The sequence below is a fragment of the Lissotriton vulgaris genome, chromosome 5, assembly GCF_964263255.1.
Source record: "Lissotriton vulgaris chromosome 5, aLisVul1.2, whole genome shotgun sequence".
Classification (NCBI taxonomy): domain Eukaryota; kingdom Metazoa; phylum Chordata; class Amphibia; order Caudata; family Salamandridae; genus Lissotriton; species Lissotriton vulgaris.
This window is the reverse complement of record NC_141693.1, coordinates 243,215,837-243,231,762: the sequence shown is the minus strand read 5'-3', so window position 1 is coordinate 243,231,762 and position 15,926 is coordinate 243,215,837. Positions and strand designations below refer to the sequence as shown.

The 15,926-nt window shown below is 53.6% G+C and overlaps 1 protein-coding gene across 1 annotated transcript in view; it reads right to left on the bottom strand.

The window, feature by feature from the left end:
- The window catches only part of MEGF9 (multiple EGF like domains 9), a 255,758-nt gene extending 240,198 nt beyond the window's left edge, over window positions 1-15,560 (bottom strand). Inside the window, exon 1 of the mRNA XM_086921268.1 lies at window positions 14,887-15,560. Coding sequence (XP_086777394.1) covers window positions 14,887-15,406 — 520 coding nt within the window. The 5' untranslated portion in view covers window positions 15,407-15,560. The remainder of the gene's footprint in view (window positions 1-14,886) is intronic.
- Between the last annotated feature and the right edge of the window lie 366 nt (window positions 15,561-15,926).

Below are 15,926 nucleotides of genomic sequence, written 5' to 3'. Positions count from 1 at the left end.
CGGTTGAGTGCTGAAGCTGTTGTGTATGTCCGTGATCTTGTTGTGGAAGTAGGAGGCGAGGGAGTTGCAGAGGTCTTGCGAAGGGGTGATGTCGTTGTTTCCAGCGTTGGGGTTGGAGAGCTCTTTGACGATGTTGAAGAGTTCTTTGCTGTTGTGTGCGTTGTTGTCCAGTCGTTCCTTGAATGCAGTTTTCTTGGTGGCGCGGATGAGTTGGTGGTGTTTTCGGGTGGCGAGCTTGAGGGCAGTCATGTTGTCAGGAGTTGGGTTTCTGCGCCAGGTTCTCTCGAGAGCTCGGCTGTTCTTCTTGGAGCTCTTGAGTTAGTCGGTGAACCATGGGGCTTTCTTGCTGCCGGGTCTGCTGGGCGGGGTCCTCAGGGGGGCGAGCTCGTCCGCGCAGTCGCTGATCCACTTCGTGAGGTTGTTGGCCGCCTGGCTAGGGTTCGTTGTGCTGGTGGGAGGGTTCATGCTCAGGGAGGACGCGAGCTGGTCGGCTGTGATCTTGTTCCAGTACCTGCGTGCAGCCTGTTGCTGGTGGTGGTGGATCGTGGTCCTTGCGAAGCTGAAGTGGACGCAGCTGTGGTCCGTCCAGTGGAGTCCGGTGGCGTGGCTGAAGGCGATATCCTTGCTGGATGCGAAGACGGGGTTGAGTGTGTGTCCGGCGTAGTGGGTGGGGGTGGTCACCAGTTGCTTGAGTCCCAGGCTGGCGAGGTTGTCCAGCAGGGTGGTGGTGTGGCGGTCGTTGTTGTTCTCCAGGTGGAAGTTGAGGTCCCCTAGGAGGATGTAGTCAGCGGAGCAGAGGGCGTGTGGGCTGATGAAGTCGGCGATGTTTCGCTGAATTGTGTGCGTTGTCCAGGGGGTCTGTAGATGAGGGTGCCTCTGAGGGTGGTCTTGGGGTTGATGTGGACTTGGAAGTGCAGGAGCTCGGCGGTTGTGAGGGTGTCGTCGGTGTTGGTCGTGATGCGGATGGAGTTCCTGTGGACGATGGCGATGTCTCCTCCGGTGTGGTTGATGCGGTCCCTTCGGATGATCTTGTAGCCGTCTGGGATGGCGATGGCGATGTCAGGCGCAGAGGAGGCGTTCATCCAGGTTTCCGTGAAGAAGGCGACGTCTGGGGCTGTGGTGTCGAGCAGGTTCCAGATCTCGACGGAGTGCCTGTGGACGGAGCGGGTGTTGAGCAGGATGCATCTCAGGTGGCTGCTGCTGTTGCCCGTCAAGGTCTTGGGCACTGCTGGAGTGGTGCAAGTCCGGATGCAGGTGAACTTGCAGGAGTTGCAGCAGAAGGGTCCGTGGGTGCGTCTCGGGGTGGCTCGATAGCAGCCCGGCACTCGGCCGGCATTGAGTGCGTTGAGGGTGGCGGCGTCGTACGTCCGGCGGGTGGGTGGGCTGGGGTCTGTGAGGGCCAGGGGTCCTGGCACTGGGCGCGGTCGGGCTCAGACGGGCTTACCTTTGGCGCACCTTCGGCGCTCAGTCGGCGCTCCCGCTGCGCGCGGTCGCTCCGGTGGCGTCATAAGAAGGGAGCCGGGAGGGAGGGTCCGCTGGGAGGCGGGGAGCGCGTGGGCCAATCGGCAGGCGGGGGGGCGGGGTCGCGGCAAGAACCGACGCGAAAATCTAGGCGGGCGGCCCTGCGGCGGCTGGGGAGCCGAGTTCGAGCGGCCCTGCGGCGGCTGGGGTGCCGGATCGGAACGGCGTCAGCAGGCAGGCAGGCAGCAGGTAGGAGGCAGGCAGCAGGCGGGGAGCGTGGGGGCAACCAGGCCGAGGGGGCGCAGTGGTCGCATTTGAACAAGACAGTTGCTGGCTCAAACGTATCAAAAGTTACTTGAACAGTGTTACGTGTTCCTTCGCAGTGGAAGGCCCTTTTCTGGTTATCAGGTCATCTTTCAGTTGCTAATCTCTGTATTTGGTTGTTAAACTGGTATTACGGAGTTGAAATCTGAGCTCACAATGTACTACCGTGTGTAAAACTTGCAAAGTATGCAGCATTAAGCCACATAATTTGCCTCTTCCTGCTGCATACTTTGGTCAACCCTGGCGGATAATTTGGAGCTACCCTGCTACTTAATTCCATTGGCCCCGATTATGAGGCACTTGGTCAGCCCACTTCAGCCATTGGCTAATTTTATTTTGAGTGACTGCATCTAAATCTTTCACAATGAGCACACCCAAACGGAATGTACTCAACCCATCAGAATATCAATCAAATTTATCCTCCTCAACAATCTCCAATAAAAGATAAAGTTGTCAAAACTCCCATCATCACTGAAGCCGAGGTAACTCCCCTGATTAAAACAAGCATTTGCAATGCAATAGGTCTCTCATTATTGAAGTTTGAGCCATTGGTGTTGCATTATTTAGCAATGTCAATAACTCAACTTTAATAAAGCGAGACCTATTGCATTGCAAATGCTTGTTTTTCATGTGCAACCAATTCAAATGCATTTTTTGTATGTTAGGTGGGATTGTAAACACATGCTTTAGATACGTTTAGATGCTTATAATTTAGTAATGTTGAACATATTAAAGTTCATAACCATAAAGATCATAACCATATTTAGACTTAGCCTATACAGTCCAAATACGGCACTAGTTCTGAAAATCCACAACGATTTCTTGGAAAAACCCGCCTTCAGCAGTCAGGGACTTCCCCTTGCTTGAATATTGATGTATCCAAGAACTCATGGAGTTTCCAAAGAACTGAGTCTTTGATGACGTTAATATGTCCAACCTTACGTCAAACTCGGCACCTTCAAGGTATAAATATGCCCACACTTGCCCAGGCAAACACACGGTGGTTTGGAGCAGTTTGACCATCTACTTGCCTGACGCAGCAAGTGCCAAAGGAAGCCGACCCTCCAGCAGACGCACTGAGAGACACTGTCTTTTCTCTGGCCGAGAAATCCAGCTCCAGTGTTTCCAGGCTACCCTTGCGGGTTACTAGGAAATCGAGTCCTGAGAACGAGATACAAGACCTCCTTCATTTTGAAACCAAGGTACGAGCTGATTAGACCCTTAGAGAATTCTTGGGTAGATTCTTGGCAAAGAATACTTAAACTAAGCTACACCTCACTTACTTCTTCCCTCGTACTAGACCTAGGTTAAGTACACCGGGGTAGGCGTATTTTAGAAGCACCAGTTGAGTACTTTTAGGTCTATATTTATTAATGTATGTATTCTATGGCTTAGTACTGGGCGACGATCAGAAACACATTACACACCGTCACAACACTGCAGATCCCTGAGGGGGCACTACCCTGCCTGATAGGGCGCAGGAAGAGATCCAAAACATGTAAGGCGTAGCTGAAATTTATGGACTTGGCGCTCTTATTGGCACTCAGAGTACTTACTATGAGATGTAAATCGCCCAGATCCCCAGATGCAGGAATATGGCGGTCTGACTTATTGAAATGGGGCAAGGCAGAATCTGCGGCGCTGTGTGGGGAGGAGGAAAGGGGCCTTCGAAAGTACCCTATAGCGCAGGAATGGGACCAAATGCTGACAGAAGTAGGAGAGGTAGACCTAGAAGTGTCGCAAAACCCGGCGCAATGATTACACACACACACACACACACAATAGCAGACTGCCAGAATACTCGGGTGCGGTCAAAAGAGGTGTTGGATAGCCGAGCCTAAGGCCTATAACACTCTCTGGGAAGGCAGAAGCCTCCAGGGCTGAACTGTAGAGTGTATGTAAGAGAATGACCAGGAGACGGGGGGCGGGTGGACAGGGAGGGATGGGTAGTTGGGGTTTAGCAGAGATTATATAAGTTCTTCATCTACTCGGCTACTTCTTTCATCCTTTCGTGTAGGTTGGTTCTGGCGGTGGCAGGGTCGTTGGTGAGGGAGAGGATCAGCTGGATGTCGTCGGCGTAGGAGATGATGTTGAGGTTGTGTTGGCGTGCGATGGGGCTCATGTAGACGTTGAAGAGGGTGGGGCTGAGTGATGATCCTTGTGGTACGCCGCAGATGACTTCGGTGGCCTCGGATCTGAACGGGGGAGGCTGACTCTCTGGGTTCTTCTGGCGAGGAACGAGATGATCCACTCCAGTGCCTTCTCTTGGATGCCGACGTTGCTGAGGCGTTGTACTAGGGTGGGGTGGCAGACAGTATCGAACGCTGCGGAAAGGTCCAGGAGGATGAGGGCCACTGTTTCCCCGTTGTCGAGAAGGGTTCGGATGGCGTCAGTGGCTGCGATGAGGGCGGTCTCGGTGCTGTGGTTTGCTCAGAAGCCGGACTGTGAGTGGTCGAGGGATCCGTTCGTCTCGAGGAAGGCGGCAAGCTGACTGTTGACGGTCTTCTCGATGACTTTGGCGGGGAACGGGAGGAGCGAGATGGGGCGGTAGTTCTTGAGGTCGGTGGGGTCTGCTGAAGGTTTCTTCAAGAGGGCCCCGAGTTCGGCGTGCTTCCAGTTTTCCGGGAAGGTGGCGGTGTTGAAGGAGCAGTTGATGATGTCCCGGAGTTGGGGTGCGATGACGGAGTCGGCCTTGTTGAAGACGTGGTGGGGGCATGAGTCAGTTGGCGATCCGGAGTGGATGGTGTTTATCGTTCGGATGATGTCTTCGGTGTTGACAGGGGTCCAAGCGCGGAGGGTGGTGGTGGGGGCGTTGGTTCTGTGGTTGGGTGCGTGGTCTGTTGGCCGAAGCTGTTGTGTATGTCGGCCATCTTGCTGTGGAAGAACGAGGCGAGAGAGTCGCAGGGGTCTTGTGAGGGAGTGATGTCGTTGTTACCGGCGCTGGGGTTGGAGATCTCTTTGACAATGCTGAAGAGTTCCTTGCTGTTGTGTGCGTTGTTGTCTAGTCGATCCTTGAATGCTGACTTCTCGGTGGTGTGGATCAGCTGGTGGTGTTTGCGGGTGGTGTGCTTGAGGGCGGTCATGTTGTCTGTGGTCGGGTTTTTTCGCCAGGCTTTCTCGAGGGTAAGGCAGTTCTTCTTGGAGTTCTTGAGGTCGTCGAACCAGGAGGCTTTCTTGCTTCCGGGCCTGCTGGGATGGTTTTTCAGGGATGCGAGGTAGTCAGCGCAGTTGGTGATCCACCAGATCAACGGACCCCAACCAAGCAGCCAACAACCTCACACAGTGGGAGGGTTGTGGTTCAGTGATATGGTGAGCTGGGCGGGCGGTGATCTTGTTATCAGTAAAGCTGCATGTAAGTGGGAAAGTGTGTGGCCATTTCAATGTAAAATCTGCTGACTACAAGTGACAGTGTGCTACCATTTTATGCTTTAGGGATGTATTTATTAAAATTGTTAGTTTTTAGGTCGAGCATTCGAGACCTCTTATATACTTTTAGTATACCTCTTGCTTACTTGAATGTGGACACGAGTCGGACGCGCGCTTATTCAGTGTCAGATTTGTCCTTGTGAGCGCGCTTTTGCTGCTGGCTGTTTGCTGTGAATGTGTGAGAGCGCTTTCGGTTATGTACTTTCCCTCACCCATAGCTGTTAAAACACTCTGCCCCTGGCCCACATCAACCAGATCGTTTTAGTAAACGCTGATGTTGCTCCAGACGTACTTCAAAGACCCTCTTCTATATTTGGGCATTCTTCCCCGTGGTTACCGACTCTTGTTTCTTCTAGCCAACACTGTTAGTCGCTCGTTACAGTTGGATCTCTTCGTCAGGAGTGTAATTTATTGACAAAAGCCGGGCGCGCGCAAGCAGCAGTAACGACGGCGACATCTTGCACACGGCTTTTGCTGAGAAATAGTTGGCCTACTAATGATTCCTCGGCGCTTTATGTGAAACGTGCTGAGTTTTATATTTAATGGCTTACTTGTAGTTTTTTTTTTTTTACCGTTTACTCTTTAGTAAAAAAAATGTAAATTGCTGCCCTTTCTCGTGTTCTCTGTGGAGGTGTAAAAGTATTCTGTGGTACGGATAGGCTTAGGAAACCGTTTGTGGTTCTCCTTTTTTTTTTATTTGTTTGAGGAAGCGTTGGCCTGGAGATCATAAGTTGGTAGGCAACAAATGGCGCACGTGGGTATCTCGAGGCAGCCATGTCACCCCTTCAGAGGCTGACCACAAGGCTGGAAGCACAAGCCATTCCGGGAAACGGTTTCCCCACGTGACTGCCGGGCTGAGAGCAAGAGTGAAGCACCGACCCCCCCCAAAGCAGCCATCAATGGTCGCCCGACGAGGCGGGCCGGACACTAGACCAGCCGCAGGAACACAGGAGGCAGGGTCTGACACAAGCCACTCCATCCCTGGGAGAGCACAGAGCGGGGCAAGGAATGTCTGAACTCTACTGAATCCAACTGTGAGAAGTTGGCCCGATATGCAACGTTCGCTATTCTAGCGACCGCTATGTATCGTACCAACGACCCTTATTGTGTTTGGTTGTAAGTCAACCTATAGACCAGCTATCCTAGTAGCGTGGATACGAGCAGTCTAAGGCTAAAGACTCGAGAGGGCGTGTTAAGCCAGCTGTTTACCACACATGTACCCCTTGAACACCCAGTGAAAGGACACCACACAAGTGTTATGAAAATAAACAGGATATTTATTAAGAATCACAACAGCCCTGTACTCTTTATGAGGACAGGGTACTAAGCACAAACCAAATCTCTTTAGCAAATACTTCAAGTGCACAATTTAAAAACAAGTGTCCGAGGACACGGGAAGGTTAAGGTTTCGGGCGGACCCGATAAGGCAAGTCGGAAGCGAGGGACTCGGGACCCTAGAGTAAGGAGGCTATGCAGGCATCGAAATGCCGGGTTACCTAGCCACGAGGGCTGCGGCTGCACAAGTCTTACAGGCGTCGGGGTCTTCGCTGACGAGCCAGGAGCCGGAAGAAAAGGAGTTGCTGGCCGGCGACCAGTGCTGAATAGTTCGTAGAGATCCAAGCCTGGATCGGAGATTGAAGAAACCTGAAAGCAGAGGGGACCAAGTTCGTACTACTAGCCAGTAGTCAGAGGGTACCAGGAAGGCACCGGTTGGCCGTCACCTCGACCAGGTGAGGGGGCGACGCTAGGCTCGGCAGTCTCACGGACCAGGAGGCGTTGTCGGCGACCACGGCGGAGGTGCGAGCTGTCCCACGAAGGTTGATGCTGTCGGCGTCGCTGGGCCCAGGATGGGGCAACAAGCCTTGGCAGTTCTCAGGGCCACGTGGTGGGCCTAAGATGGCGTCTTGAGTGGACCAGGAGGGTCCGGGGTGCTTCTCGCAAAGATGGAAGCAAGGGCCGGTCTGGAGCAACCAGACCAGCAGTGATGATTCTCGGATGTCGTCACAGAAGGGCACAAGCCAGCGGCTAGTGACCAGACAACGTGCTGAGCAGCGAGCAGAAGGGCCCCACGCAGATCGTGGAGATGCTGGGAGGCTGCACTTCGGTGCTGGAGCGGCTCAGGGTCGGGGCTTCTCGGACCCCAGAGCACTCACCAGAGAGTTACCTCGATGGTCGTGCTGGTTTTAAGAGCGTGCAGGTTCTGATGATGGCCGGTCCCTCGAGGTCTCGTCGCACCCACAGGTCACAGCTGAGCTGATGACGTGGGTAGAGGTCAGAGGTGCCAGGGAAGCCGGTTCTCGTCGAGCTGGGCCGTCGGATTCCTTGAGGAAGGACTTACAGCAAACCGCAGAGTTCTTAGTTGGTGCCCGCTGATGCAGGGTGACTACTCCTTAGCCACAAGGGAGAAATCTTGAGAAGAGTCTTGAAGTCCTTTCGTAGAAAGTATTCTTGATTCAAAGATGATCTAATTTGGAAGGGTCCCCGCTCCGGCCTTTATTCTAAAGAAAGGGGTGGGTACATGACTAGGTCCTGCCCTAAGGGTGGGACCAGGAAGGGGGGTAGTTACACCCCTCTCCCCTGCCGGACTTTCCCCAGGCCAGGGCTGTCGCCCCTGGAACTGGTTCTAACCGGCAGATGCGTAGTGAGCACCGGGGTGCCACTCCGCAGTCACCTTCTCGCAAAAGCCCTACCTACCCAGAATACACAAACCCTGTCTGGGACGGTGCGAACACCGCCCTCGACAGGAAACCCTTTGTCCAAGTGCTCCTCGCTGGAAGGACTCCCAGCAGCAGGAGGTCAGACTCGTGTCTGTGGTGGCAGCCTCCATTTTGTGGAGCTGAGGCTTTCGTTAACTTTAACCGGGGTTCACAGTTACGTACATGTCGTGTCCCTCTAGAAGGGCGGAATGCTAACCTCGTCGCCAGGGTTGGTGAGAGGGCAGCACCCCGATTCGTATGACACCTTACTCGACATGTCTTGATAACGCGACACCGAAGTTACCGATGTGGTACGCGTTATCATGGAACAGCCATTGGGTCTTTTCTCCGCAAGCTGCAACCGGCTCGGCTCGGGCCAGAACACAGTTCACACGAGCCCATGCACTCGGCCTTCTGGATTGTCAAGGCCTGCCATAGGAGTGACTGATAGGAACTCGGGTGTCCATTGTATGGTTAGATATAGGCTACTATATCCAAAGCAAAGGGTGATTACACGACTTCGCCCCAGCTGTCAGGCAGCCAGTTGTGTCAAATTTAGGAGGCCAGCCAGGGGTGGCATAATACATGCTGCAGCCCCTGGCGGCCCTGGGTACACCTATGCCCTGAGTTACAGGGTCTGATAAGGTGGCCCAGTACCAATTGGTAAATGCACCTAGGGTACATATCGTAATTTAGAAAGAGAACAGCCAGGCTGTGGGTCTGATTGGCAGGCCCACAGCCAGAGAAAGTCGTAAACCAGTGAAACAAAAGCAAAAAATCTGGGTGATCATAGGATTGCAGACCCTACTCTCCTACACCAACCACCTCCGAAGGATGAAAGGCGGCCCCCCCAGCCACAGGCTCAATAGATGTCAGCAGCAAGCACCTAACCTCGCGAGCTATCTCACCATCTGATTCATCAGGCGCTGTACCTTGGGGAGCCCTCTTCTAGAACTCGATCAGGCCGGCAGGCACCCCACGGCGACGGGCGCGTGGCCGGAGCCGGACTGACACCTTCAGGGGCTGCTGCGCCCCCGCCCACCCTCACCCCAAGGCCAGGGCACTTCCTGAAAGAGGAGCCTCACACTGCAGAACTCCGTACGGTCCAGGAAGTGACAATGCACCCTGGACACGGGTGGGGGAAGGGAAGAGGTGAGCAGAGCACCCCGCGGCAGCTGTGGCACCCCGAGGGCCCGGGCGAGGGCAGCTGGTGCCGGGAGGGTGGGGGCAGGAGAACGAGACGCAACACCCGACACGATGGCTATCCCCGGCCCTGTATGTACCCTCCTTCCCGGCTGCCTCAACAGTAGGCACTCACTACCTGCCTACTCCATCACAGACACCTCCAGCCCTCACACAACAGTAGGTGCGCACTACTCCATCCCTGCGGAGACATCTCTGACTTACTGCCGTCTCAACAGTAGGCACTCACTACCTGCCTACTCCATCACAGACACCTCCAGCCCTCACACAACAGTAGGTGCGCACTACCTGCCTACTCCAGACACCTCCAGCCCTCACACAACAGTAGGCACTCACTACCTGCCTACTCCATCACAGACACCTCCAGCCCTCACACAACAGTGGGTGCGCACCATCACAGACACCTCCAGCCCTCACACAACAGTAGGTGCGCACCACTCCATCACAGACACCTCCAGCCTTCACACAACAGTAGGTGCCCATCACTCCATCACAGACACCTCCAGCCTTCACACAACAGTAAGTGCGCACCACTCCATCACAGACACCTCCAGCCCTCACACAACAGTAGGTTCCCATCACAGACACCTCCAGCCCTCACACAGTAGATGCGCACTACTGCATCGCAGACACCTCCAGTCCTCATACAACTGTAGGTGCGCACTACTCCATGCTGCAGAGACTTCCTTCTGCCTCCACAGAAGGGACTCAATGCTTCCCACCAGACTACCTTGCTGCAGCAGACACTTCCTGCCACTCCCATGCCACCATAGACACAGCTCAGGGCCCTCTCGGTTGCCTTTCAGAGTAGAGTTCTCTTGCCGCTCACTGCACAAACACTTCGAATTTATGAAACAGGACAGCAGGGTGCAAGCTGTCTGAAGGGCCTCCGTATATGCAGGCACCCCTGCACACCGTTGAGAACACGAGGCAGCCTGCTTGTAGGACCAGCAGAGCACCAAGAAAAGCTCAGCGGTCATCGGCGATGGGCTTCAACAGAACCAATGCTTTAAAGGCAGAATTAAGAGATGGGCCTACAGCTCAATGCTAGGTTTTAAATGCCGCAAACTTTTATCCCCCTCCAGTGATGTGAAACTAATTTCTGGACGTGGTCGCCTATCGCCAGCTGAAGGCCAAAACTGGAGGCCTCACACCCTCTCATCCTCGCTCACCCTCCCACCCTCACTCACCTTCACACCTCCTCACCATCACACATCCTCACACCCTCACCCTCCCTCACACACCATCACACACCCTCACTCAGCTTCACACACTCACACCCTCACCACCTTCACCCCTCACACACCCTCACCCTCACAGACCATCACTCACCCTCACCCACCCTCACTCTCCTTCACACACCCTCACACCCTCATCCTCACTCACCCTCACACACCCTCACATCCTCACACCCTCACTCACACCCACCCTCACTCACCTTCACACCCTCACACCCCCTCACCCTCACCCCCTCACACACCCTCACCCTCACACACCCTCACCCTCACACACCCTCCCACCCTCACTCACACCATCACCCTCACCCACCGTCACACCCTCACGCACCTTAACACCCTCACACCACCTCATCCTCACAACCCTCACTCACCTTCACCCCTCACACACCTTCACCCCTCACACACCTTCACCCCTCACACACCTTCACCCCTCACACCCCTTCACTCACCCTCACACCCCTTCACTCACCCTCACACCCCTTCACTCACCCTCACCACTCACACACCTTCACCCTCACACACCTTCACTCACCCTCACCACCCACACACCCTCACCACTCACACACCCTCACACACCCTCACCCTCACTCACCCTCATACACAATCACTCACCCTCACACCCCCTCACACACCATCACTCACCCTCACTCACCCTCACACCCCCTCACACACCATCACTCACCCTCACACACCATCACTCACCCTCACACACACTCACCCTCACACATCATCACACCCACTCACCCTCACACATCACACACCACTCACCCTCACACCCTCACACCCACTCACCCACCATCACACACCCTCACATCCTCACACCCTCACTCACCCTCACACCCTCATCCTCACTCACCCTCACCATCACACTCACCCCCTCACCCTCCCTCACACCCTCACAGCCACACCCTATCGCCCTCCCTCTATCTACCGCCCTCCCTCTATCTATCCATCGCCCTCCCTCTATCTATCCATCGCCCTCCCTCCATCCATCGCCCTCCCTCCATCCATCGCCCTCCCTCCATCTATCGCCCTCCCTCCATCTATCGCCCTCCCTCCATCTATCGCCCTCCCTCCATCTATCGCCCTCCCTCCATCTTTCGCCCTCCCTCCATCTTTCGCCCTCCCTCTATCTATCTCACACCCTCACCCTCCCTCACACACCATCACACACCCTCACTCAGCTTCACACACTCACACCCCCTCACCACCTTCACCCCTCACACACCCTCACCCTCACAGACCATCACTCACCCTCACACCCCCTCACCCTCACCCACCCTCACTCACCTTCACACACCCTCACACCCTCATCCTCACTCACCCTCACACACCCTCACATCCTCACACCCTCACTCACACCCACCCTCACTCACCTTCACACCCTCACACCCCCTCACCCCCTCACCCTCACCCCCTCACACACCCTCACCCTCACACACCCTCCCACCCTCACTCACACCATCACCCTCACCCACCGTCACACCCTCACGCACCTTAACACCCTCACACCACCTCATCCTCACAACCCTCACTCACCTTCACCCCTCACACACCTTCACCCCTCACACACCTTCACCCCTCACACACCTTCACCCCTCACACACCTTCACCCCTCACACACCTTCACCCCTCACACACCTTCACCCCTTACACCCCTTCACTCACCCTCACACCCCTTCACTCACCCTCACACCCCTTCACTCACCCTCACCACTCACACACCTTCACCCTCACACACCTTCACTCACCCTCACCACTCACACACCCTCACCACTCACACACCCTCACACACCCTCACCCACCCTCATACACAATCACTCACCCTCACACCCCCTCACACACCATCACTCACCCTCACACACCATCACTCACCCTCACACACCATCACTCATCATCACACCCACTCACCCTCACACATTACACACCACTCACCCTCACACCCTCACACCCACTCACCCACCATCACACACCCTCACATCCTCACACCCTCACTCACCCTCACACCCTCATCCTCACTCACCCTCACACTTCCTCACCATCACACTCACCCCCTCACCCTCCCTCACACCCTCACTCTATCTATCCATCCATCGCCCTCCCTCTATCTATCTATCCATCGCCCTCCCTCCATCCATCCATCGCCCTCCCTCCATCCATCGCCCTCCCTCCATCCATCCATCGCCCTCCCTCCATCCATCGCCCTCCCTCCATCCATCGCCCTCCCTCCATCCATCGCCCTCCCTCCATCCATCGCCCTCCCTCCATCCATCGCCCTCCCTCCATCCATCGCCCTCCCTCCATCCATCGCCCTCCCTCCATCTATCGCCCTCCCTCCATCTATCGCCCTCCCTCCATCTATCGCCCTCCCTCTATCTTTCGCCCTCCCTCTATCTATCTTTCGCCCTCCCTCTATCTTTCGCCCTCCCTCTATCTATCTTTCGCCCTCCCTCTATCTATCTTTCGCCCTCCCTCTATCTATCTTTCGCCCTCCCTCTATCTATCTTTCGCCCTCCCTCTATCTATCGCCCTCCCTCTATCTATCTATCGCCCTCCCTCTATCTATCTATCGCCCTCACTCAAGCTATCTATCGCCCTCACTCAATCTATGGCACCACCGTATCACCCAGGGGCACCACAGCATCACCCAGGGGCACCACAGCATCACCCAGGGGCACCACAGCATCACCCAGGGGCACCACAGCATCACCCAGGGGCACCACAGCATCACCCAGGGGCACCACAGCATCACCCAGGGGCACCACAGCATCACCCAGGGGCACCACAGCATCACCCAGGGGCACCACAGCATCACTCAGGGGCACCACAACATCACTATGCGCTACCACAGCATCACTGAACGCCACAGCATCACTCGTCGCCACCACAACATCACTCAGCGCCACCACAACATCAATCTGTGCAACCATTCAACAACAACTGGTTCGAATATGTTCTCTCAATGTTTCAAGCTTTATTACAAATGTCACAAAAAGATGGTAATATTTCACTTCTGTTCTTGGATTTTCGTCACAATAAAATACACTGAACATAATCTTCACAAAAGTTATTTACAAAAGTTTAAGCTATTGCCATAATAAATTACAATAACTTTTATTTAAGTATTAATTATTTAAAAAATTAAAAGCCATTGTTATTTGTAAAATCAATACATCTAAGTCACGTAAATACAAAAGATGTTGCATTACAAATGCTATAGGTGTCACATTTGAAAAAGATAAAAGTATTGGCATTGTAAATGACAAAGCTATTAATTTCGCTAGTTTCAAAACCAACACATAAATAAAAAATGTGTCATTTACAAGACCAATAGCTCAAACTTTCTTAATGCGAGACCTATTGCATTGCAAATGCTTGTTAAACTTGATTTGAGAAACATTCTTGCTACTGTCCTGATGAAAATGCTGTTAATGAACTAAGAGGCAAGTCAGGGGTTATGTGTATCCTATATGTGGCTAGATTTGTATTATATATGGAAAGTTTAGTCTATTAAATCAAACAAAATAGTTTTTTGTACAGCAGACATACTGAAAATGCACATTTGAAGGTTCTCTCATATGTGATAATGAAGAAAATGGCATCTCAATTAATTTAATTATTTGACAACAATCACAACATTAGAAACCAGTTTTCGGGTCAAGGGCACTACAAATAGGTCAATTAGATTATTTAAGTCACTAGACCTGCAGGTCTAGTAACATTTTTATGATTTTTGGAGGCCTTCTGTGTCACACGTACAAGAGAAAGAGAAAAGTGTGGTAACATTTTTCACATTTGCAACATAGAAACATGCTGTGTTACTGCTAACAATACCATTACTCAAACAGCATCTGGAGTCTATCTAGAATCTTTCTGTAAGAGCCTGGAGATTAGCTGGAGCACCATGCTCTATTCTGAGGCAATAAGTGCAAAATTGGGTGCACCAAGAGCGGCACTGCTGAACACTGCAAGAAAGTGCTGGCCAAGTCTAGAGTCTCAGCGGACTAAAGCATCCACTCCAGGAGTCTGTTTGACCTCAATGTCACATTTTCTATTCCAAGTAGTTCCACTCAAACTTTTATCCCTCGAGGTCGATAAAATAAGAACCACTGCGTTGAACAATAATAACTATCTGTTATTCAGGACCAAGATGCTCCATCGCGTGACTGTGCACTTTGCAAATGCACGTTATATTATTAGAGCATCGTGTCCATTAGAAGCAGCCACATCTGGAGCAGTGGGCAAAGGAAACATTGAGATATATCGAGAATATGAGACCAACAATACGCCAGTTTATATCAAGTTATTTTGAGATATTTTTAAATCGATTTACACATACACCCACACACACACACTGCACAAAAACGGTGTATGGGGGGGGGGGCAGCGACATTGATTTTCAGTACTGGAATGGTCATTAGTGATGACCAGTCCAGAGACATACATCCCACGGCTGCATGAGCCTCGGGATTAACCCCTCTGCCTCCTCGCCCTGTATATGCTCTGGCAGCACCCGCAGCGCCTTTGCTTCTACTCACCGGGGCTGTCAGTTGCCGGTCTCTCTGCTTGGGGGTCCTCTGAGGACACGGTCTGAGGGCCTAAAGAAGAGCTGCTGTGAGTAGGTATGAAGGAGGGAGTTAAGCCACGACCCTCTGGGAAAGTCTGGCCGGGTTCGACTGTTGATGAGGAGATGATGTGCGGATCCGAGGCTACGGTTGGGGCAAGGGGCGCCGTGGGGGTCAGCAAAGAGCCCTCACTCCCATGAGGTAGTACAGTGATGGATCCGCCGGGGGTCGTGGCTGCGGCCTCCGGTACAGGAACTCCAGAGGGTGCCAGTAATATCGGAGGTCCTACCGGATCCGTGGAAAGGGTAGAACTCGGGGTCCTTGGACGTGGCGGCAGATCAGGAGCCGGCGACAGCTCAGGAGCCCAGGAGGAGGCCGGTGTGCCTGGAGGTGGCGATGGGCCGGGAGACGACCCGGGGGTAGGAGAAGCAGCACTCCCGCCGATAAGAAGCGCACACAGTAGCAGGCAGCCCTGTGCTTGTGACAGCGGCATGCTGAGCCTCAGTCCCCGCGGCCCTCCCTCCTCACACGGACTCGGCTACAGTGCCCGGGCCCGAGCCGGTTCCCTGTCACAGGCATTCCTCCGAGTGACAGTGGTGGAGCCCGCCCTATGGCGACTTTGCACTTTCGGATGCAGCCAACGACGAAAGAGAGGCGCTGACCGACAGGCACTTCACCAAATCAAATGCACATACACATGAAAGCGCGCAGGAGCGACGCCAATCTCATTCAATCAACTGCAATTTAGATACTGGTGGGGCGGGTTCCATATAACCGCCAATCAAATGCACGACTCTGCGTTAGCAGCCAATCGAGCTCACGTTTTTTTTGCGACTACCTGTACTAAGATGGCTATTAAACCAATAGTAGTATATTGCTGCTCCAATCTAATTGTTTATCTGCATGTCAGCCAATTGCACTACAGCCCGGAAATGTCTGTTATCTTCGTGATCTGCCATCATTGCCATATGCGGGGGCTGCTATCTAAGAATTGGCAATGCACACTTGCTGGA